Source organism: Cololabis saira, chromosome 19 (genome assembly GCF_033807715.1).
Source record: "Cololabis saira isolate AMF1-May2022 chromosome 19, fColSai1.1, whole genome shotgun sequence".
Classification (NCBI taxonomy): domain Eukaryota; kingdom Metazoa; phylum Chordata; class Actinopteri; order Beloniformes; family Belonidae; genus Cololabis; species Cololabis saira.
The window spans coordinates 18763791-18790113 of NC_084605.1; the positions used below are offsets into that span (position 1 = coordinate 18763791).

Sequence of the window (26323 nt, forward strand, 5' to 3'; positions counted from 1 at the left end):
CAAAGCCATGTCTTGACTTTTTATCCCTTTTATCTCTTATCTTGATTTTATTATTTCTGTTTCCTTTTAATTATCAAATTGTAGCAATTTGAGATTTTCAGTAATGTAAAGTGATTATAAATAGAGATTATAAATAAAATGTATTATTATTATTATTATTATTATTATTATTATTATTATTATTATTATTATTATTAAAACATAGAAATAAAACATCATCTTCCACAAAGGAATGTGCTTGGAATGGTGGTGATTGGAGATCACCTAAACATTTGCTAAAACCTACTCAAAGATTTTATTTTTTATTTTTTTATTTATTTTTTATTCTTTATTTCATTCAAAAAACAAAACAATTTAATACAAACACAAATACAAATGTTCCTAACTTATGAATGAAAAGGGAGCAGAAAGAAGAAGAATCTTACCTGATCTGCCCCTTTCACAAATAACAAATTAATAATAATTAAAAAAAAAAAAACAACTAAGTGAATAAAAACAACTAAAATAAAATTAAAATAACATTAAATAAAATTACCACCGCCTACGGGTATGTCAATCAAACTCAACATTTTTCGTTATATTTCCTTAACACACAGGCTTTAATTGTTCTTTTGAATGTAATGTTTGATTTGGATTCTTTGTTTTCTTTGTTCAGATTGTTCCATAAATTGATGAAGAGTTCAGCTCATAGAAATGTTGATGTTGAAAACAAGAGCAATTCCACATGTATAAAGTAAAGAAAGCTCAAGGTGTTGGGGCTAAACAGGGTGGCTAACTTTTCTAGACTGAGCATAAGACCAAAACAGTCCACACCTTTTTCAGGTGGGGGCGGGGATGGGAAACACAAACAAATCTCGTATGCTGTAATTTATTCCAGTCATGCTGCTCAGAGTCATTTGGCAGCGGCTCAGTCTCTTCCTCTCACGGAGTAGACTCTGTGAGTCGACCCAACGACCCACAGGAGGGTTCGGCGGGTCAATGACTCACGTGTGACTTCAGCGACTCTCAGGAATGACGAATACAAGCTCGAAACTCCCGGGGAGTCAGTTAGAACTGAAGGAGACTTTTCAGACAAGCGTTAGAAACATCTTCATTACGTCTGTTTTCATGCTGTGACAAGTCAAAGTAAAGCAGCCACAGCACGATGAATCTTTAACATGTCATCCAGCTTGAGTACATTTATTATTTATCTTTGAATTGTTTTCATTTTGGGGACCTCCATTTCTTTTCTTTCTCTTAACCTCCAACCATTAACTTCTGAGCCCTTTGGGGGGCAGCAGCCCAAACAGAGACACCCCCCCCCAATCGGAATGGCCATTTTCATTCGGAATTAGGTGTTTACATGGTAATTTTTACTAATTTTAAGTCGGATTTAATTTTATTTCTGAATTAAAGAGGAATTAAACTTCCCATGTAAACGCACTGAATGAAGCTTCTCACCCTAGGAGTCACCCACTATGAAGAGCAAACTGTTTTCAGTTATTTATGATCCCTTGTGAACAGTGATGATCTCTTGAGGCATCATCTCGTTCCCAACCTAATCCCTGCTATTTCAGAATCAGCTGCAGAATGCTCCAGTGAGAGCTTGGAGTCATGGTTCCATGATGCCAACAGGACCACATCATCTGCAAAAAGCAGAGATGGAATCTTGAAGCAAAACAACCGGACCCTTTAAGCCTTTTGGCTGCAGATAATTCAGTCAGTTGCTGTCAAAGGGGAGTGTTCATGGCACCTTTTGATCACTACACTGACAACACTTTAACAGAAGAAGGTGAATCTGGTTTTCCAAATTGAGAATCGACAAGGAAGAAAATTGCAGTTATTTGAAGGACCACAAAGGGCTGCCTTCAAAAGCCAATCAATCTCATTTGACTCTCTATGTTAAAATGTGCAACTTAAAGCAGGAATAAACATATTTACAGCCTGGTACAAACAGTTTTGATCTCCAAAGCAAGATTTCACATGCATGGCCACTGTATCGGGGTCATGTTATATGTACCATGCCAGGCACGACTTGTTGTGTCTACAAATGTACTTAGAGACCATTGTCTCTTAGGCTGCTGGCTTGTACTACCCAGAGGACACCAGTTGAACTGCCTCTAACTCATTAGCTTCCAACTGTTGCAGCAGCTGGGTCCTCTAGTTCAGTAACTTTCACTTGAGATCATTTCAGGAACCCTCCAAGTTGATAAAACCACACTACCAGCCACTGACAACCAAAGTGAGTGCAGCTGAAGCTGAAATGAGAACTATCGGAGGTCCGCTGGGACCACAGACTGTAAAAACATTAAGTCATGTGACGCATTGGTTCTCAAAGAGCAAATTTGAAGCCTTATTTTCTTCATACTGAGCACTGCCATGTTGCCCAGGAAGGTGATGAGAACATGCCCACCATGTGTCAATCAAAGTTAGCAGTGGCTACCAGCTCCTTCAGCCGATCCCCACTGAAATAGCTGCAGAGCTACCAGTGGACGTTTACATCGAATATTTCAGTTGTTTTGGTAACAAAATCCAAAATTATTACTGCGTTTGGCCAGTGCTTAATTAGTAAAAACGTATTAATATAAACTTTACTTACTTTACTTACTTAAATACTTAAAGGCTCGTGGTGACCGAGCCTTCAAGGTTATGGTCTCTAAATTTTGAAATGCTCTGCCTGCAACCTTTGGATCTATTGAGTCTGTGAGCTCTTTTAAAAGCCAACTAAAGACCTACCTTTTTAAACAGGCTTTTGTGTAAACTGCATTGTTTTAAGTTATTTTATCTTTTTTTCTTTTCCATCATATATTCTATGTATTGTATTGCTGTAAACTGTGTTTATTCTGTACAGCACTTTGTGACAAATGAGAAATGTATATAAATAAACTTTACTTACTTACTTACAAACTTTGCTTAAAGGAGCTTGAGGCCGGATTGAGGCAGAATTTATGAAAAAAATTTGTATACATTTTAAGTTTTCTAGTAATATTGTCAGATGAAGTGTTCCAAACCCAAAACAATGAGCCCTCTAGTGTATCTCTCTGTTGCCTTGAACAGGCTGTGTGCTGCAAAATGTGCTGCAATTCGGTCCCGAATTTCCCGCGCTGGGCTGCGGATGTGACGTCACATGACGCTGCATGTGCGTTCTCCCCGTTCTCCCGTGCCGGCTTTGCTGTTGGCTGCAGTACCCCCAACGGCCGTCGTGGTGAAGGGTGGCGCTAGAGAGTCTCATTTCTTAAAAGGAGCCTCAAGCTCCTTTAACTTCGTAGCATGACGATGACTGATGAAGAAATAGTGGCTAGCCATTGGCTGAGCCGACTGCCAATCAGTTATATTAGAAATACATTTATTGCTTTATACAAACTATCCTTATGTGGTACATAAAATTCACTCCCCTCAGAGTCGTCATGGATGTGAAATCAAATGATTGAGACCAAAACGGTTCTTTGAACTAGACTGTAAATATATTTATTTCTGCTCTAAAGTTGGACATTTTAACATGGAGGTCAATGGAGCTAGCCTGTAGCAGCCAGTCGAGGAACTGCAATGAACCTAAGTTCTGCATGAGACTCAACCTTAGATTGGATGGCGTTTGGCTGGGACCCACAGTCACTCGTCCGGAAGGCTTGTTCGACCCACAGGCAACAGGCCGAGCGGCAGCACCAGGACCCAGCGGAGCTCTGCTTCTTGTTTCAGCTCTGGCAGTCATTTTAGGAATGACATCTGAAATGAGTGCGTTTGGACAGATTTGATTTGAATGAATCTAAAGTAATATCAGTAAGCTAAGGTCGCAAGTCTCCAGCTTCCATCCTCCCAGGCCTGCTCATTCCACACATTTGCAAAATGGGAAAGTGCAGAAAGATGAAAAGCGGCTGCAAAAGCAGAAAACCTCGGGGTGACATCACACAGGGTTTGTCCAGTTCTTACACAGTCTATGGGGTGCGTGTGGGATTTAGGTTGTGGGTGTAAGATTTCTGTGGGTGCAATCAGTGAAGCTGTAGAGGAACGCTCACTCTGACAGCTGTCAAAACTCCGTCCAATACACCATCTTACACATCCTGAGTCTCACACACACACACACACACACACACACACACACACACACACACACACACACACACACACACACACACCACCCACTCGTGCTCATGAGTCCTTAGGCTTCTTAAATCTGATCACGCTGCCAGCCTCACTTCTTTTTTCTAAAAAACACATCTAAAAGCACAAAGATGTATTCACTCTATCCACAGATAAGGATTTCATTTATATCGAGCCCACTATCAAAGATCTGTGACAGAGCGGTACTTCAGCTCTGGTAAGTAGGGTGCTGAAGGGATCACAGACTTTAAATGAGGCCTATCATGCTCATTATCTCTTATATAAGCTCATATCTCTTTGTTGTATACTACTGTGAGTGGGTATTTTATTGTGATGCAGTTCAATCAGAACTAAAGCTGCGGCAGTCCACTCCAGTGACCTCATCACAGTAGGCAGTCCATTTGTCAACAGAAGGCTGGAGGATGACAAGTTTACTGGGAGCAATCTACTGGAGTGTGAAGAGAGTGAAAGAGACGGAGAGAGTCGCAGCCTGTCCAATTAGTGTCCTGACAGTGGAGAGAGCTTGAATAAAAGAGGTTTTGTGCTGGAACACCAACAGCCTGTCATTCACAGAACTGTAGATGTTATGTGAAAGAAGAGAAAAAAAAATTGTTATGAGAGATGAGCTGATTGTGTGATGAGCAGTGAGGAGAAGAGTTTTAAACAGAACTTCTAAAGACTAAAGCTTAGCTCTCGCTGGCTAGACCGAGTATGATGAGCGTCGAAGTGGAGTCCGTGTTGTGATGGGATCAGACCAGCGGCAGCATTTGTCAGCATGGAGATGTTGAGACATTTATACCAGCAGTGAAAGCGTGGCTTGTGTTGCTTTCACATACTGTGGGTTTTTATGGGCTGCGTGAGAAGAACTGTCAATCATAGATTCTCTAAAGAGTGCTTATGAAGCATGTTCTTTTCACTTCTCTTCATGATGCTGTATTGGCGGGGACCCGTGTCACCCAATGCTGGGTTGGCGGTAGTGTTGTTTTTGTCAGCCTTTTTCAATTTTAGTTTTAGTCTAGTCTTTGGGTCAAGCTATCATTTTAGTTTTTTATTAGTTTTAGTCACGTTCATTCTCCTTTTAGTCGTGTCAAGTTTCAGTCGACTAAAAGTCTGAGCATTTCAGTCTCATTTTAGTCAGAATTGTCCAGGACCATTTTAGTCTGCTTTTAGTCAAAGATTGCATTTAGCCAAATCCATTTAACAATTCAAACAAGGTTATCTTATTATTATATTATTGTTACCTTATAGACTCAAGAATACATTCATTCCAGATACAGAAAACGCTCTAATTTGAGTTTACAACATATTTATTTTTCCGCATTTCTCCCCATCTTTTTCTTTTTCGACGACAGATTGGGTTTTCTTTTCCACGTCTATGTAGGAAAGTGTATCCAAAGATGGTCTCTTCTTCTTCTCCCAGCCCCAGAGAAGATCCCCGCGTGACCGGCCATCGGCCCCTTTCTCTATTTAACTTTGTTTTTAATTGACATGAACATAGAGCTCTGCATTAACGGCATCAGCCTCTAACTCTGCAGCTGCATCTTCTGGATCTGATTCCCCGTGGGCCGTGACTGGGATGGAGGACGTGACGTCACCAGCAGTAGAACTAAACCAGAGGAAACTACTGAAAACATGGACATTAAGGATCTTTGTTAGAACATTTTGTCTCGTCTTGTCTCGGTCAACGAAAATGAAGACACATTTTAGCAGAGTTTTTATTTTGTAATCTACATTTTAGTCTGGTTTTTATTTGTCTACGATATTGCATTATATATTTAATTATCGTTATCATCACATGACCAGCATTTCCGTTGCGTCTCGTCTCGTTTTCCTCAGGTGATAAAGGTTCGTTGACGATGATATTTAGTCATAATTTTTTGTTGACGAAAGCAACTTTAGTTGGCGGTGGTTGTGGTTTGGGCTCAGCTACAGGGGGAGCTGTGGAGCAGCTGTACGGTCATCATCTTGCTGTGTCTTTATGCAGTAGCAGCTGGGACCAGAGGGGAAGGCCTTCAGGGCTGCGACTTCTGTTTTTAAATGTCCTCTGAAAAGTTATTTAACAAAGGACTTGCGGTGTGATGCCTTTTGCTGGAGGGGAACTCTTCTGGGGAACTACTCCAAAAGTGGGCAAACGAGCAGAAGTAGGCCTTGATGAAACACTGCCACCTCAGCTCAGTTACCAGTTTTACTACAAGTTAGCCATTTAGCTGGCTGGCTCATGCTAATGTATATTACCTTATTTCATTCTTTTTTTTCCCTTGTCTGTATATATATTAATGGTTAATACCAAGTTTGGTAAAACTTAAAGCATATATATGCATTTTAATCTTCTTTTTTTTTCTTACATGTAAGAGGGATGGGGGGGTTGTTGAAGGGTGGCATCCGCTGCAAATATATAATGAGAGAAAACACACAACGGGCACACCGGCCTATGGAATCTGCAAGAGAGAAAACAAATAAACAGAAACGGGAACAGAGACACAAACAGCAACCATTCCAGGTTTCTAAAACTAAATCAAGACTAGGCTACTGTGATTATCTGTCCCCCAAAACTGTGGGGTGAGCATGTAGGTGAGTGAGCAGGTGTGTATGTCTGTGTAACTGTGTGTGTTCAAAGTGAAAACAAGGTTTTACCTAAACTGCAACTATAGCGGAAGAAGGAGGGCACAACTACGCCACCCGAGAGACCAGAAGCCAACCAGGCTTATTTAATTCTGACCGAACCTCTGCATCCGTCCTCATTTAGGTGTAGCTATTGAAACATTTGAAACGACTACTTCCAAAGCGAGAGGACTAGTAGAGTTTTGATGAAGCGCCACCAGGGGTCCGTTTCACAAAGCAGGTTCAACAAACTCTGAGTCTAATCCTGAACTCTTAGTTGATCTACTCTGAGATCGGAAACTCTGAGTTTTCAGTTCCAGAACAGCGGATTTTAGTTAATTTACTCAACTCTAAGTAATTTCACCTGGAGTTAAGCGCGTGCGCCACAACTATCAAAAGCCAGCATTAATTGAGCCCTGATACAACAATTCACCATGGCAACCGGCGACACAAAAGATCCACACACCTTTTTTTTTTTTTTTAAACTTTATTTAACATTTTAATTTACAAAATCCCTTTGAGGAAACATTACTGGTAGTTTGCATCTGAAGATCCACATATCCACAAACTTCACGCCGTGTCCTTTTTCACCCGAATGGAATTAGAGATTTTAATGCGCGCATACGGCGAATTTGAACATGTTTTTCGAAAAAAGAGTAACACCGCAGCACAGAATATAATATAAAATTAATTCACTGTAACAGATCTCCACATCATTCACCTGCAATCCAGTGGAACTCCTTTTATGGCTTGGACAGGTTTATGTAGGCTTGCCACCCGTCCCTTGAAATACGGAATTGTTTTGTAATTGGGAATTAAAAGTTGCATTCCGTATTGAACCAATACAGACACATATTATGCTCTTATTTATTTATGTAATAATATACAGGTGGAGGTCGGAGAATTTGAATATATTGCAAAACTTAATTCGTAGTAAATTCAACTTAAGGTGAAACAAATATTATTTCCCACAACATGCAAAGTGAGATATTTCAAGCCTTTATTTGCTATAATTTTGATGATTATGGCTCACAGTTTATGAAAACCCCAAATAAAAAATCTCAAAAAATTTGAATATATTATTAAATCATTAAACAATTCAATCATCAAAATCATAACAAATAAAGGATTAACATATATTGCTTTGCCTGTAATGAGACTATGTAATGTATTACACGGTCTGATAACCATCTCCCGATGAATATTTAATTCTCTGCGCATTAATGCTGCACCTTCATCAATTGGGTCTTCATCAAAAGGACATGCCATGTTCGTGACAATGGACTTCTAATATATATACTGACTCTGTTTTTAATGACAGACGGCAGAACTTCGCCAAAACTCGCCTGCTGACTGAATGAATGAGGAAATCAAATGTGTGTGCGGCTCTGAAAGAGGCGGAGACGCAGAGAAACTCCAGGTTTCACGATATAAACCTGGTCCTGACCAGGTTAGGTTCAGAGAGTCTGTTACTACGGTAACTGACCGAGAGCTTAAGTTACCTCTCTTTGTGAAACAGGCTAGAGTTACCTCTCTTTCTCTGGTTTGAGTTACCTCCCTTTGTGAAACGGAAAACTCTGGGGTTTGCTTCTGTGGCCTGCCCATCCTTAATTCTGCCGTCGCTACAGAAACATTTGAAACAAGTCAAAAACAAATCTACCTCAGTTGCAGGTAAAACCTAACCGCTTTACTCTAACCAAGGTCGGGTTGTCCAAAGAAATCTTCTGATTACATTTCGCTATGTTTTGGTAAACGATGGCTGCATCATTTCAGTAAGCATTTTGTGTTTAGATAAACCCAGCCGCTGGTCATCTGAACACTTGTTTACTGGAGATAGACAGCTCAAGAAATCGAACCTTTAAGAGCTACTGACCGTAAATCATTTAGGCCAACTTAAAAAAATAAATAACTCCAATAAAATCCAGTTTATGGGATTTATTTATCACAACTGAGGGAAGTTGGATATTTCTTGGATAACAGCTCCGGTGAGTGGGTGTGCACGAGGAACCCAGGAGGGACATTTCTGTTCCCTCATTTTCCACAATTCATAGTTAACCAGCCAAGCCAGTAAAAAGGGCTACAAAATAAGTGACATCCTTCAGTTCATTTCAGTTGTGTCTTTAAATGTTTCAAAAACAAACAAACAAACAAAAACAACTTAACAGGACAACTATCACACATTTTCTGATGTTGGGGCGACAGCCAAGAGCCACTTTGAGTAGGTGTGCCCAAACTGCTGGCACCACTTGTGTAAACTATTATAGTTTTCAGAAATGTTCTATATCTAACATGTTACCTTAACACCATATTTGTAGAGAAAAATCATCATAATCTTTGTGCAATATGGTTATTATCCTTAATGCATCAAGCAATATTTATTAAACAAAGGTATAGTGTCTTCTGCTGAAAAATCAAACGTTTCACTTTGTTGTTTTATTTTTTTATTTCCTATTTTCATCCCTGCAGATGATGCATATCTTCTAACCGGACTGAACATAGAGGAAATTTACCCTGAAACAAGTAGTTTCATCACATACGAAGGATCGATGACCATCCCTCCGTGTTTTGAGACGGCCACATGGATCCTGATGAACAAGCCGGTGTACCTCACACGCATGCAGGTGAGCCTCAGCCACCAACCCACAAAACACTGGAGTCAGTCCGTCTCATCCCAGGTTTGTCTCTGTAACAGTTGTTTTTCCCTGTGAAACATGTTGGCTCAGCACTGAAGCTTTCACTCCGCGCTCTTCTTCTGTCTAATCCTCCACACATTCTCCTCCGGAAAAGAATGCTGCGGAACAAAAAGCCTCGCTCACATTTCCATAAAGCCTCTGTCAGCTTGCCTCTGTGTCCCGCTCACTCTGCCCCTTTCTTTCACCATCTCTGTGGTAGATGCACTCCTTGCGGCTGCTGAGCCAGAACCAGCCATCTCAGATCTTCCTGAGCATGAGCGACAACGTTCGCCCGGTTCAGCCGCTGAACAACCGCTGCCTCCGCACCAATATCAACTTCAGCGTGCAAGGCAAGGACTGTCCCAACAACAGGGCTCAGAAACTCCAGTACCGAGGTACATCAACCATATGTCTTCATCTCTCACATGTATAAAAACTGTTTCTGATGCACATACTGAAGCGACAACAACAGAAGAAGGCAACATATTCCCCGACAAACAGTCACAGTGTGGCCCAGATCTGGCATGTATGTCTCAGTTACTCCACTGGGAATAGTTACATGGATTGGATGTAGCCCAAAGGCCATGTCCTGGACCTAGCTTGGTTATCAAAAACCTGATGTGTTGCACACTTAACTGATCAACTAGGGGTGCAACGATGAGTCGGCGTTGTCGACACAAATCGTTAATAAAAATAATCAGCGACAACTGAAATTGTCGACTATTTTCCAAAAAAAAAAATTCCAACAGACTTTTTCTCTCTGCTGAGAATTGCAGATGTGCAATAGTGTTCAGCCACTATTGTCACTGCACGTGTTTTTCAACAGAGTGAGACATGGCCCTACCCTTTCTATCTCTGCAGAGAGTTGTAGCGCCAGGTAAACAATGTGGCAGCAGTCAATGCAACACTAACCACAAACCATCTCACTTCCACATTGAGTCTTATGCGGAACTAAGATCTGTTGCAGTTCCTCGGCTGGCCGCTAGAGGCTGGCTGGAAAAGTGAGTCAACCTCCACTGACTCCTGTGTTAAAATGTCCAACTTTAGAGCAGAAATAAATAGGCCTGTGTTGAAAAAATCGATTCTCCGATTTTAAATCGATTCTCATATTAATTCCTAAAAATCGATTCATATGTCTAAAGATCGATTTAAAAAAAAAAAAAAAAAAAAAAAAGATTTTTTTACATTTTTACATTTGCATAAATGTTAAAAACCAGATTCTCATAAATGGGGAAAAAATAAAAGCAATTTTTCTTTCGTCCTCTGTTTGCTGCCCTGGATCTGTTTGATAATTCTGACCCACGATGTTTCTGAAAGCAGTTCTATCCACATTCTGGGAGCTGATTGGTCCTTACAGCATCATTAGCTGCTAATACTTGCTGTTGAATCTCAATATAATACTAGTATTAATATGATGCATAACTAGACTGTCATATAATTCATGCAACAGCTGAAAAAACAGTTTTATTAACACTAACCCAAATCAATATCGGATCGAATCGAATCGGATCGAATCGGATCGTGATAATCGATTCTGAATCTTAAGAATCGGAATCGAATCGATTCTTGATATTTGAATCGATCCCCAGCCCTAGAAATAAACATATTTAGAAGCTCGGAGTCCACCTCGTTATTCTTGAAATTGTGAAAGGCACAGCAGAAGCCATTATCCTTTGCTTTCCAAGGCATTTTTGGAGGTTAACAAAGAATGAGACATATGTTTTCAACTAAAGAGGACATAGGAGATCCTGGCCAGGTCTGAGTCACATTATCAATTGCATTAGTGTTTTCTGATCATGAAACAATCAGCCCTGGAGACGTGCCCCTGAATTCCAAAACGTGTGGAGGATGTAGTGACATCTGGTGGAATAAACTCCAAATTGCAGCCGAATAAACAGAAACACTTCATCTGAGTTGGTCTTAACGGATCTGTGCAATGTTGATGTGCAAAAAGAAGGAGGACGGGAAAAAAAACAAGACAGCAAACAGACAGCTGGGATGCAAGAACACCTGTTATGACTGACAGATCTGGCAGTTGAAGGCTGAAAACTGGGTTGTCACCACTCCCTGCAACCCAGAGAGATGTAGCAGTCTGCCAATGCCTCTCCACTATTTCTGCCAATATACTGCATCTGGGTAACTGCTGCAATGAAATCAGAATTTCAATTCTGAAGCGTGAAATATATTTAGGGCAAAATGCAGCTTCGGTACCTTTGAGTCATAGTACACTATTGTACTGTGGCTGACACAAACCATGACTGGTTTTCTCTCGTTCTTCCTCTGTTCTGCTCTACTCATCCCACTTGGTTTTAAAAATTGAAATGCGTATTCCTTGCCGCAGCTTTGAGAGAGATATCAAAGCTCGCCAGCAATCTGTCACCGTCCTGATTGGCAAACAAACAAGCGGCTGAAACGGGCTGCCCCTGCAGGATGACTGGCAGGAAACACCCCTAACCTTTGCTGCAGGTCCTGCCCCCTGCAGCCTAAACCTGGACGATGGAGGGAGGGATGGATGTTCTACTCAAGTACAATACCGTCACTTTAATTTTAGTGATGTAAAATCACATTACAGTTCGAAAACTCAGGAATATTTGCTTGAAATTTTATCCAGAATAGCAGTTACTGAGTGGGCTTGTAAACAGAAAAATGGAGCTCGCTCCCATTACAAAAAAACCTAACAAAACAACAAACTAATGGATATTGATCTAAAACTAATGGTTTTAATTGAAGGAATACCTTTGGATAAGGAAAAGCAATAACAAAATTAACTCCCCATGCCCCCATCCGAGTGCACCTCTGCTGGAGGAAAATGAAGCCTGACTCCTTCTACCGAGCTCATAACGTTCTCTGGAAACCTTGAATATTAATAGAGCACCAAAAATGTAACAGCTGAGACTAACACATGTGGGATATCAACGTAAAAAGAGAAAAAGCATCTTATGTGGAGTAAGCTAACAAGGGCCCAGAGTTAGGAGTTAACCTCGGACTGGAATTACTTTTGTTCATCGTCAAGAAATCGCTAGTTAGCATCATGTTAAATTCTGAATGTCATAAAATTGGCCAGAAACAAGCCCTTAAATGTTTTACTCTTACATCTCATTAGATATGCAGTTTTAATGCCATGGCTGTCAGGCGTGTTAAAATACTACGAGGTAGTTATGACTAGCTTGTTCAGCGCCACCAACCCAACATTAGCGATGGCATTGTCTGAAGTCTCTCCTATAAATTTAAGCAAATCCTCTTCTTTGTTTAACTAATGTGTATCAACAAGAGTCAGTTTGATGTTTTTCAAGCCGTTATTTCAGCCTGTCTGGGCAAACACAGCTTGAAAATGTGACAATTAGCTCCTGTCAGGTCTGGGGCTGTGGGGAGCTCGTACTCATTCGGAGGAAGGGTGAAATGAACCGCCTGGAAACTAAACCTTTAAAAATTTAAGGCTGTAATACAGGCCAAGTGCTGCCGCCTTGATTAGGAGCAAATAACAACTAACCACCCGGCAGCCATGTACAGACATGTCATTGGATTTCTGGTAAACTGGAGGCTCAATATAATTAAACTTGTGCATTAAAGTGGGATCATGTAAATGCAAACCAGGAACCCTTCATTACTCAAAGGTGTGAATACGGGCCAAGTGAATATTCTGCTTGAAATTCTACCAGAATGTGAATTACATTAGCACGGTGTATAATTAGTCCGTGAAACTTCACATTGTTTAAAAGAAACTTCAAGTTTAAAAAAAAAAAAAATGTATTTTGACGTCCCTACAAACCAGCAGCATGTCCTTATATTATAATGTGCCTGTACACACAGTTAAAACCAGAGACTGATGTCTTCTTAACGTGAAAATGTATCTTCTTGACTTCCCCAATATGCCAAATGATACATGACAAACAAAATGCTTTGAGGTTTTATAGGCTGGGAGCATCAACCCTCTACGAATATGGTTTAAAAACCACGCTATGTTGCAATGCCGCTTGTGACCACATGGGGGCACACAGATGTGCCCCACCATTAACAGTGTCTCAACATGAGCAGACGATCTGGCAAGTCTGTCAATACCACTTTGTTCCAAGAGACATGCTCATCGTGAATCTTTTTGCAATATGCTCTCCATAGTGGTCAGAAGTGCGTTTTTTGTTTTATTACTAGTGTTGTTTTTTGTCAGCCTGTTTCAATTTTAGTTTTAGTCTAGTCTTTGGGTCGAGCTATCATTTTAGTTTTTATTAGTTTTAGTCACATTCATACTCCTTTTAATCGGGTCAAGTTTCAGTTGACTAAAAGTCTGAGCATTTTTGTCTTATTTTTAATTGTCCAGGACCATTCTAGTCTAGTTTTAGTCAAAGATTGTAATTAGCAAAACCCATTTTACAATTCAAACAAGGTTATGTTATTATTATTATTATATTATTGTTACCTTATATACAGAATACATTCATTCCAGATACAGAAGACTCTAATTTGAGTTTACAATATATTTATATTTCTCCCCATCTTTTTCTTTTTTGACGACACATTGGGTTTTCTTTTCCACGTCTATGTAGGAAAATGTATCCAAAGATGGATCTTCTTCTTCTCCCAGCCCCAGAGCAGATCCCCGCGTGGCCGGCCATCGGCCCCTTTCTCTCTTTAACTTTGTTTTTAATGGACGTGAACCTAGAGCTCTGCGTTAACGGCATCAGCCTCTAACTCTGCATCTGCATCATCTGGATCTGATTCTGATTGAGGACGTGACGCCACCCAGCAGTAGAACTAAACAAGAGGAAACTACTGAAAACATGGAGATTAAGGATCTTTGTTAGAACATTTCGTCTTGTTTTGGCCAATGAAAATGAAGAAACACTTTAGCATAGTTTTTATTTTGTAATGTACATTTTAGTCTCGTTTTTATTCGTCTACGATATTGCATTATATATTTAATTATCGGTATCGTCACATGACCAGCATTTTCGCTGGGTCTCGTCTCGTTTTCCTCAGGTGATAAAGGTTCGTTGAAGACGATATTCAGTCATAACTTTTGTTGACGAAAGCAACTTTATTTGTTACATAGCGTGGCTTTAAAAACAATGTTACCTTTGACCTGTTTGTCAAATTGATTGCGATAGTGAAAACAGCGCACGTGTGTGTGTTCTCTCTTTTTGTGATGAATAAGATAAGACACGCCCACAAACCCGTCTCTCAGATCGCATTTTCCTTTTCATCAAATTACAGCGTTTACTTGTGGTCCTGACACCTCTTCTCTTTGGGTGTAGTTTTCTATTAAGGCTACCACTCTAAACAAAAAGACACAAGTTCACCCTTCTGTAAAACCCACTTCAATATAGAAGTGATTAATCGGGAACTTAGTTAGTTTTTTTATATTTAAAGATTAGGTTCGGCTACTGGAGCAGGAGAGATAATTAATGAGACCACACAACAAACTTAGTTTAGGTACCTGTATTAAACAGTCCAAACAAAACAGTCCACAAGAAAACACAAATATGTTCATCAAAATAAACAAAGTGAAAGCTGGGCCCAGATCATTAAATAGAAAACAAAATACACCCCGGGGGGATTTTGAGCCAGTCACTGTGGTATAAATCAGCGGCTACAAAGAATAATGACAAAAAACGGGTAGACAGTATCCCATCTACTCACACCATTCAAGGCCCTGATTATGCATGATAAATTCCTATTCAGTGGACTGATAGCATTTGAACCGGGTGCATAAATCCACACCACAGAAATGTGGATTCTGATTTCCTCCTCTCAAAGTATGCAGAAGAACGGTAAAGTGCAATCTTATCCTACCACCTAGCAGGATCAGCAAGGTTCAGGCAGTCCAGAGGAAATCAAACTCTCCAAATCAGCAGATCCGAGGGTCCTGGTACAGTTGGCTCGCCACCTCTGGACTGGATCAGCAGCAGAATCATACATCCAAAAAAAAACCTGACCTGTACAACAGTCAGAGCAATATTCAAAATATATCTAACTTCCGTAATCTTTCCATCACAGTGGTTAGCTCACATTTTTACTATTTGATTTAACAGTGTAAACATAATGTCATAAAACAAACCAAAAGTGATGCAAAAGGTTTTCTTACCGAAGGAATACGTAAACAGGCAGACACACTACAGAACAAAAACGCCTTTTTTTCAGTGCATTGTATTGTGCATTTTAGTTTCATTTGGTGCACAAAGGCACATACACACACTCTACAACGTACATATAACCAGTGTCACTTAAACAGCGTCACGTACAACTAATTAAGAGCACTGCTCACAACACAGCAGCCGCCATTAAAGTTTTACAGCCACGAATTACTCATTTTAGAAACAGTTAAACTCCCCCAGAAGAGTCCAAATAAACACAAAAATATCTTCACAGAACAGGGTTCGCTTCACTGGTGGTTATCCAGGTCTGTCTGACAATTTTCTAACAAAGAAAAATGTCACCTCCGTGTTTCTTTTCTCTTTCGTCTTTTTTTCCAAACCGTCTTTTTCCAACTCAGACACCAGAAGGGGCGGAGTTTTCCTTCCTTTCACTTCAGGGAATTTCAAAATAAGATGCATGTGTTTCCTTTTTAATAAAACTCACATTACATGAATTTTTTCCACGTGCTCAAGAACATTTTTATCCTTTTTAACATAACATAGTAAATATTAATATGAACAGGGTTACACTTCATTGCATTTTGGTTACGTAACGAAAGGGAGCAGAATCTGAACGGCTCGTAGATCCACATCACACTGGATGGCTCTTCCGGGCGGCTGTACAGACACTGCAGAATTTGGTTGCTTTCCTCCTTCTCTGAATTGGCACGCTGAGGGGAGACCACTTTATACATGTTAAAGCAAGAAAAAACGTGTTTTTCATAATAGGTCCCCTTTAATATATAGTAGGGATCCCAGTATTGTGGAAATACAACCTCAAATGGACAACTTACATCTTTTTATTTCCTTTTTTTTGTTTGTTCAGATGCAGATTAACGTCTAAGTTCTTCATAGACAGAAGAAGCTTCCTTCTGGAAACCCCAAAAATAAATAAAAAAATAAAATGCTTTCAGGCTTCTTCTAATTGTGTTATATTGGGCTTGAACATTGAACACGGCCTGTGATCTTGCATGTAGCTGTTAGGTGTTTCTATTTATTTGAACATTGCACGTTTTGACTGTGGGTCAAATTTAAGAAAGATGTCCACTCCTGGGAAACTTTAAGATGACAGCTGACTTGAATCTCCACCTGTAGAACATTAACGTCCAAATGGCTTGGTTTAAAAACCCGTTTCCTGATTGATGTCCTGTAACAGTTTATTCTGTAAGACCAGGGTTTGTCTTTCCCTCTTGGCATTGTGTCAGCGACCCCCGACAACGACAGACCAGCAAACTGCCAAAACATCTGCTTTTACAGAGGTTTGCGCTCTTGGTGATGATAAAAAGCAGGGCCAGGCGGCACTTTGCCCTTTTCAATCCTATGAAAATGGGAAAGGGGTACTTGGTTTTGCCCACCTTTTTTGTGGAGTAGTTTTTGCCTAATACTAAGAGCCACAACAACCAGGAAATGCTTATGGCTTTACACAATAAAATAACATTGAGTTAAAAAGGTTAACTGTTGCACATGACTGCATATATATAAATATAAAAATCACTTTTCTCAGTGCTGGCCTTCTCCTCTCTTCCAGTGAACGAGTGGCTGCTGAAATAACCTCCCTTGGATGAGCAAAGAGAGGAAGAAAATTTCAAAGATGGAAATCGGGACAAGACAAGAAGGAGGAAGAGGCCAGTGGAGGGAGGAGAAGATGTGAAAGTTGGTCTTCAGGTGGCTTCTCATCTAAGATTCTTTCATGGCATTGTATAAAAACAAACACTGGACATTCTTCTGATGAAGGAACTTTCAAAGAAACTCTTCTTTTCATACATGAGAACAGTTTGATCCCTCAATGTACCACATGCTAACGAGCCCTTTCCCCCCACCGTCCAACGCCATCTGTATGGATTTTTGATACCAATACTTTTTTCTTTTATTTGTTTTTTTTGTGGGAGGGGGAGGAACAAACAAACAAAAAAAACACATGGAAACAAACAAAAAATAAATAAAAAACAGCGTTGCAGCATTTATTTGATGGCCTCCCAACCAATAGGACAACGTTGGAACTTTAAAACCTTTGTATATAAAAAAAGTTTTAGCATTAGTGGGAAAATTTGAGGACGAAGTCACTGCCCAGTCCCCCCTAACCACCCACCCACCCAGCCAGCCACCCTGCTGGTTGAAACAGAGCAGCGGGACCCACACAGTCGTTTCATTTCAGTCACAAAGGGCATGAAACAGCCACAACGAGCACAGCCTTGCCTTGTCATCTCCCAAAACTCATGTCACAGAAGACAAGCAAATACCGGAGCCTGCAGGCTCCGGTACAGCCGCAGAGCAGCTGGATCTCGGCCTCGTTTGTACATATTATTATCAATATTGCAGAAAAATTAATATGTAAAGAAAATAATGAAATAACATTAAAAAGATATATAAAGATGATTTAAAAAAAAAAAGATGAAAGTTAAAATTTTAAACAGCTTGGTGCACTTTGAATTCTGAAGCAGTTCTCAGTCTGAGCTGATGCCTTTGTTTCTGTTTTATTGTTTACAATGGTCATACACTGTGTTTGAGTAATGTTATCAGCCCAATAAATGTGTCTGGAAAGTTCCTTTTGGAAAATGCTTCACTATATAAGATTCTGACTCATTGTGGCTTTTACCAGTTTTGTATTGTTCCATATTAAATGTGTTGATCTGTCAATATCCCCACCCTCAGAGGCCTGTGTCACAGGGAGAAACTTTCTCACAAATCTCCCGGCAGCATTTCCGTGACAGGGCATCTGAATGAGCAGCGCTGGGTTGCTCCTTGTGATGCAGATGCAACATTTACAGCCAGGCTTTCCTTTTATTGTTTGCCTGGTGCTGCTGGAGCTTATCAGCCGCACACAGCGAAAGCTCTGTCAGGGTTACGGTGACCTGTCAGAGTGTTTCAGATCACATCAGGAGGCAACAGGGGACAGAAGGAAGAGAGGAACTTCAACATGCCCAACAATACTGGTCTGACCTGCTGCTGGCTGGTGTACAGTGATGGTCTCTCTTCCAGGGAGCTGAAGAAAAAGTTAATCACACAGTACATCTACGTCTCAGAAGCAAACCAAAGTGGTGTATGGAAAATCGCACAATGATTTCTTTAAAGGCACACTATGTAAATATTCTACTCCAGACCACATGAGGGCAGCGTACAGTATGTCCATGTATCAAACCCTGACATGAAACACAAAGGAACTAGTATCCCATCTTCTCTTTGGCGCCAAACATGTTTTCTGACCTGGGGTGGTGAAGCAGTCATGACACAGCCACTGGCAAACAAAATGCCAGCTGGAAATGAGGTTTAACCTTAGTTAAACCTCCTAGTCTTCCCCTTCAGGGTCACATAAGCATCTCAGCTGTCTTTGGGTAAAAGGTGGGGTTGCATTCCAGACAGGGGGTGCACTGTTGTCTCCTTATTTACGAGACTCCCTTCCTCATGGTGACTTTTCAGATTGCCTCTCACGTTGGTTTTAGCTCGATTAGCTAGATTTTATGGACAGCTCCATGTACCGATTGGCCGTCTAAGATGTCTCGACAACGTGTTGGCAAGCGTCTTCGAGTTTTTCACTCTTAATGATCGAAGCAAATGCTAAAAGCTAACTGGTTAGCCCCTGGTCAGTCTCTAGTTTTAGCCTAAGTGGTCAACCCAGGCCGGCGTTCTCATCACGTCTGTCATGCAGGTAAACTATGCATGACTTATTTTCAATTGCAATATAATAAAGGTATAGGCAAAAGGCTGAAATGATTTACATCACCTCTATTGGGGTAAAGTGGTTTTACAAGGTTTACCAGTCAGTTTTCATTCATCAGCGCAGTATTTTCAGCGGCTCTTTCATCAATGCAGCAAATCTGTGCCTTTTTTTTAATATTCCCATTTACTGGGTTGATTTTTAAATAGTTTCAGCCCAATTCCTACATAGCAGCTGTTGGCAGTTAAAGGTGTGTCAAAAACAAGATTATGAACAGAACAGATGGATCTCATTGCATATTACTCCAGGTGTTATAATAGCAGAGCAACCTTTATGAGAAACTACTGTAAATGTTCTGTATTTTACTTTTATTTTGAAACTAGTGTTGTGAACTGATGTGCACAACATTTATTTTCTGGTTTTTCCCAGGGTTCTGTAAGGCACATACAGTAACATCCAGTAGTTTGTGGACAATGCCTTCTGATTATTTTACTTATAAACACTACCACAATGGAAATGTAATAATGAAAGTAGATCAGGTGGCCTTTCAGCCCTAATTTAAGTGGTTTCACAAAAATATATAATATGCCATTTGAGATTACAGCCACTTTAAGCAATTTACATCAATTTTGATGTGGTAAAAAGTACAGTATTTGGACAACTGACTACCAAGTGAATTTACTTGGTGCGGTCCATGCCGTTGTTATTTCTGGACCAATGAAGCAGATAAAAAAGGTGTGGTGCTGATATCAGTTTGACTAAAGCTGCCAAAAGGAAGTCAAAAAAGATCTCAATGCAAGTGAAGGAGGCCATCTTGAAAAAGTAACAGAAGTATACAGGATGAGTGGTAGTAAAAACCTAAAGTGTGGCCAAGTTAACCATGTGATGCACGCTTGATGAATAGTGACCATGAACATACTGAGAAACAGACTCATCAGTCGCCACGTCGGTCACCTGTTCTCACAAACAAGACTCACAAAGAAGAAACACGCGAAGATGGGTCCAGTGAAGGTCTGGCAAAGCATGTTCAGAGAGGAAACTCTGAATGTTGTGACGTACATGGGCTCCAGCTCTAGTTACTGTTGCTAACGCGGACAATTGTTTAGTCTTACAACGGTGAAGGCCTCTGTGAAAACCTTCTACCAAGGGGTTTGAAACAAATCTGCATTGAGGAGCATTCGAATGAGACTTCAGAATGACATGGATGGAGGGATATGTACAAAAGCTAAAAATAGATCAAGTTGGTAGGTGGGTTGAAGTGGAGGTGAGGGTTTACAGACCACAGTACAAGCAGGAAGAGCTGCTTCTCACCGTCGTCACAATCGCAGAAGACAACATCCAGGATCAGCAACATTCTTGCACCGCAGCGTAGGAATTATTTATTTACTTTTGATTCGTTTAATTTGGAAAGACATAACTTTAGATAAACTGTGCTAAAGAATTTAGCATGTTGATTAAGTTATGTAGTACTTTAACTTCAGATCTACTATTAGCATATCTAAGACTAGATCTGATGTCATAATTTGCTTCTGGAGCTTGATAGCTTCATTATATGAGGTAAACTCACAATGCTAGTGGCTAAAGTTAAATATTTGTAGCAGTAAATAGCTACGGTAACTAACTACATAACATTTGTGATTAAATAACTCAAGTTATGATTGAAAAACATTGTTGCTTTGATTTACCTTGGAACAAAGGTAAATGTCTTTGTTGATATTCCTGACGTTCAGTTGGCAGACTTTTAGCTCTGCTTTGTTTGGACTTAGGAAATGGAATAACATAAACGCCATTGCTCACCCCCTGGGAGTACCTGGAATCAGTATTACAAGTACCACTGACACATCCTTTTAAATAATTTTTGGCATAAACTCAATAAAAACAAATGAGAGTTCATGATTTCACAGTGTTTTTCTGTGGACCTGAAACCTACAGAAGTCCGAGCTATGGTCCCTGTGGAACTTATACTCCAGGGCCATTGGCTCATCTACATTTGAGGGGCGGGTCTTACAGATGGGACAGTTATGTCCCATCGTCCAAATACTTTGGAGACCCTGAAAATGAAATGAAGACACTTTGCTTTAAAACGATAGTTAAATGACTTCCTGAATGTTAAACATGGTAACTGGGTTTGTACTTTTGTGAAACCTTTAAAAGCTGAAAGGTAACATTCTGATCTCAAACTGATTTATTTTATTTCACATTTATTGTAGTGGTGTGCAAAGGCAGTCAAAGTCCTCATTGTATCAATATTTCTGAGCCTGACTAGAGTCTACTTGGGTGATGCACACTTTATTGTCATTATTTTAATTTTGTACAACTTAATTCAAAGCATCATATTTTACAGTGTGATAATTAGTGATATGGTAACAATTTAGTCATGAGTTCCACCTGTATACCCCCATCATTTGTGCCTATGTAGGTAGCAGTCCAAATAATGACAGATTTTGTTTTGGCACCCCGTTGCGTTTAAATCAACAGGCCAACTGTATCCACCTCTCCCAGACTTTCTTCATTATCTCCCAATCAATTCAGGATAGCTTGCCTTATAGCCCTGGTATAAAGAGAAATACTTCCTCTAAGTATGTGGGTGTTCATGTGTAGTGGTTGGCTCACAAGTGCATTTTCTGTTTATTTGAAATGTGGCCCTTTTTTTTCTTTTACAGATCTGTAATGAAAATATAGCAGAGGGAGGAGGTGGAGAAAATAGTTTTGAGAGGCCATGGATGCTCAAGGTTATGGAGGCCATTATTCTACCTGATTTAGGAGATGGAGGATTGAGCCAGAGCTGGAGGATGGATAATAAATACAGCAAATGAGTCAATGCCCCAACAACCTACTTTAACCCTGCCTCACTCAAACACACCCCAACAAATAATCAGTTCTACCCTTGTTAGTCTGCTATAGATCTCTTTGGACTCACCTGTTATCTTGCCCTGCCAAACTGAAGAGGATGTTATGAGATGGGTATAAACTGCCTCACTCAGACGTTCAGGGGGACAGTCACTGATATTACATTAATACGAGTGTAATAAGGCGATGGCACGTGGGAACCTGAGTGGAGCGGAACAGCTGTCGAGCCAAATTGAAAATGTGCAAGTCTCTGTTTGTGTGCCGTCCTCTTGAGACACACCTGACCAGATGTGTTTGCAGCGAGGGAGCTTTCAATCAGCCCTGCCGTACTGCTCAAACTTTCTCCTTGATTCAAGTCGGGGAATGCTTGAAGAAATGAGGAGGTATGATATCAATTTTTGAAAAATAATCTATCTTGCAGAATTGAAAAGATGACTGCAGCCACCCTTCTAAACTAAACGTAAGCCACGGAGCCACTGATAAACAGTTGTTAACCCACAAACCATTTTCAAAGCTTCAGATCTGCACTGCAAAAATAGTTGTTGCTTTTTTGTTTTTTTTTAAATAAAGCACATACGGATTATTTGTCCAAATCATCAGCCTAGTTACTGGAGTGCTGCTGAAGATGATCACCAAAGACCAGGGGCGCCGAAGTGCGGGGGCCAAAAAGTGTGTGTGTGTGTGTGTGTGTGTGTGTGTGTGTGTGTGTGTGTGTGTGTGTGTGTGTGTGTGTGTGTGTGTGTGTGTGTGTGTGTGTGTGTGTGTGTGTGTAGCTTTACCCGTCTCTAAGTCACGACAACAATCTTCCACGCAGTCGGAGCCAGCACTAGGCTGTTTCTGTTCAGTGCCGGCGGTTTCCACAGTCTCAGAGGGCACAGATTAAAATGTAAACATTTTTCCTGTTGATATGTTTGCCTTATTTGTTTTACCTAATAGGCGGGAATGATTTAAATATCTTTTTACCATAAGTGTTGCAATATAGGGGCATTTGAGGAGTGATTCACGACTTAAGGCTTGTTTATGGTTCCGCGTTACACCAACGCAGAGCCTACGGCGTAGGGTACGCGACGACGCGCACGTACAGTGCGCATCGCCGCTTACCCTACGCCGTAGGCTACGCCGTCGATTTAACACGGAACCATAATTCAGGCTTTAAAAAGAATGTGAGAGGAGGGAAAAGTGGGGGGGCCAATGGCCCCCTGCCCCCCCCACTTCCGGCGCTGCCAAAGACACAGATGTTAAAACTAACAGAGTGTGTCAATCACATCTGGTCTGCCACATCTGACCACATCACACCTCCTTTTTCAGTGAAAACAGATGCTCTAAAACATTTCTGAAAAGTTGGAAACATAAAGTGTATAATCATCTACTTTTCCAAGGAGAGAAGGATAAAAAGAGGACAAATCTGTGGTTGGTGGGAGTCCACTGGGAACCGTGGGGGCGCAGCCAGTCGTTTGTTGTTTCTGGTAATCACTACACAGCAGGTAAGTGAATTATTTAAAAAAAGTAATAGTCTCTGATGTTAGAAGTCATGGCAGTGCCATGTGAGCAATGCTTGACTGAAAGGGCTGTTCCCTGGTTCCCATCTGCCCTGATTGTCTGCACCTGTGTCTCATCAACCCTCCTGCGTATGTCTGGCCTTGTCTTTCCTTTGCTCCCTGCTGGTCCGTACTGTTTCACCCCTTCATGTTTCCTGTTAGGTTTTTCTCTCTGCTCTTGTATTTTTTTGGTCAACCCTGCTCAGCAGCGCTTTTGTTTTTTTAGTTTTTTTTATTAAAACACTGTTTTTGGGAACTCCTGAGGGGTATTCCAGGAATCAGGTTCAACAAACTCTGAGTTTAAACCTGAACTCCGAGTTGACTTATCCTGAGATAGGAAACTCAGAGTTTTCGGTTCCAGAACAGCAGATATGAGTTAGTTCAATAAACTCTGAGTTTGTTAACCTCGAGTTAAGCGCGTGCGTGAAGAAAATAAAAAGCCATCATCAATAGAGCCCTGATACGACGATTCACCATGGCAACCGGCGACAACAAAAGATCCACATACTTTTTCTTTTTTTTTTTTTTTAACTTTATTTAACATTTCAATTTACAAAATCCCTTTGAGGAAACATTAGTTTGCATCTGAAGATCCACGTACTACTACGCCACTGGAGTTAGAAGTGTTAATATGTGCGTATGGCGAGTATGAGAGCATATTTCGGGAAAAAAAACACAGCTGCAGCAGCAAAAGAGAGAATTGGCGTGGGAAAAAGTTGCTGCAGTCAATGTGTAAGTTTGAATGCAGTATTCATTTAACATTTAAGCACACTGTCTTATAATATTACAGATGAAAACAGTGGTGGAATGGTATTGAATTAAATTTTATTGTCATTTAGATCAGGGGCAGCCACCACACCTCGGCTTCAGGGGAAAATGTAAATGTTTTTTTTTTTTTTTTAATACATTTATGGAATTACTCTGTGTCTATTTGTATTCATTTATTCTATTACTTAATACATATAAAATAACTACAAATGCATATCAGAACAACATGATGGATTTCACTGGGTATTATCTTTCCCAACACTTGTACCCCCCTCATATCTTGAAATGTGATGTCCCAGCGTCCCTGACGACAGTGGTCGCTATCAATCCCGTTTTTAGCGCGATCTGCAGTGTTACTAACTTACAAAAATGAAAAGGAAGCAGACAACCACGCAATTAAAAAAAAAAAAAGAAAGAAGGCGAGTGATGGTCCAATGTTGCCCCAGCAGGAGAAGATATTAACGAGGCTGTTAGCCACTGATGGATTAATTATGCAAGTTCATCTTAAGGTAAGATATCAAATCACCCTACCTTCTTGCATTTGGACTTTAACTGTTTGAAGTTAAACTCGGATGTCCCTGTGATATTGTTGCACTGACATAGTGAATAAAATACGTTGCGTTTGTTAGATACGCTTTTTCTGCTCTCTATCTCTGCCGCTTGCTGTCCGTGGTGCAGAAAACAGATGCGTATTGTGTAAAGGCCAATTGGCTGAATTGACGCCACTGAGGGAGGAGACAGAGAGAAACTCAGGCTTTATTGAAGAAAACCTGCTAGTGAGCAGGTTAGGTTCAGAGGGTCAGTTGCCATAGTAACTGACTCAGAGTTTGAGTTAAATCGCTTTCCGGAACTGAAAACTCCGGATTTCCCTCATCTCAGGCTTAACAAAACCCGCTTCCTGGAATACCCCTCTGGTCTCTTCTGCGTTTTGGGTCCTCATATACCAACTCCTGACATGCTGATTAGTTTAGTGATTTAATGCTAGCTAGAAGAAGGGGACATAACAGAAAAGACAAGGTTATTCTGGATGTCGGGATAGGACAACTGCCACTTGGGGGGATTATTTGCCCTCTGCTTTGGGAGCCGGTCTAACATTCTTCATGAGCCGAGCACATTATCGCTACAAAGCAACAATGTGGTCGTATTTAGCACCTTTTTATACTAGCACATATCTCAGAGGTGAAGTTGACCACTGGTCAAAAGTAGCTGGGGCATTGGACAAAAGCAAAGTGCCCAGATGTGTTGCAGTCATCTATTAGCAGCATGCGCCGGAGCGGCTCACGCTGGCCGCTCTTCTCTTTCTGGAAAACAGAACAATCGAGGGGTGATGGATTGAATGATCTCGTGGCATTTGAGCTGAAACTTTAAAAAATACACTTTCTGCAGAGATGTGAGACTTGAGACCTTTAAAGGGGTCATACTTACACTCATGTGAAAACACTGAGGTCGCCTCTTATAGGTGGCTTTGTTAGGTGAGGGCAGAGGGGGGGGTCCTAAAAACAACGCTGAATTCACATTATTGGCGTAGGATAATATTAGAAAATTAGAAATATATTAGAAATACACACGCCTGTAGAGATTGTCTGCTGGTTCAGCTCAGGTGATGGAGCTGTTGTTTCCCACCGCAGGGACCAACGTTTTGACATTACTTACAGTAAGTGTGGTTAGGGTTGGTTATGTGAAGTGTGTGGCTTTTGTAGCCACATAAATGCAGTGGCTGTGAGAGGAGACTGAATCATAAAGTTTACATAACTGGAAAACAGGACACGTTCAGGGACCGAGCAGCGATGACCATGAAGCAAATCTCTGTCATCGGTAAGGCGTCAAACCACATTAATGGGGAAATGATTTCTAACTAATTCATAAACATACTAGCACAGGTAAAACAGTTAATGGGGTTTTACAAAAAAAAAAGACAACTCTGGAGAGGTAAAGTAAGAAGAGAATGCTTTAAATTTTGAAAGGAAGTCGGATGGACCTGCTGAACCAAGCACTTGCTTTAGATTTATTTCAGTGTTACATCTAAACCTCTGA

General features: G+C 40.6%; 1 protein-coding gene across 1 annotated transcript in view; it reads left to right on the plus strand.

Annotated features, from left to right (window-relative positions):
• Positions 1–18008, plus strand: part of ca10a (carbonic anhydrase Xa) — a 378645-nt gene extending 360637 nt beyond the window's left edge. The window contains exons 7-9 of the mRNA XM_061708004.1: positions 9145–9299; positions 9571–9745; positions 17007–18008. Coding sequence (XP_061563988.1) covers positions 9145–9299; positions 9571–9745; positions 17007–17029 — 353 coding nt within the window. The 3' untranslated portion in view covers positions 17030–18008. The remainder of the gene's footprint in view (positions 1–9144; positions 9300–9570; positions 9746–17006) is intronic.
• The last annotated feature ends 8315 nt before the right edge of the window (positions 18009–26323 follow it).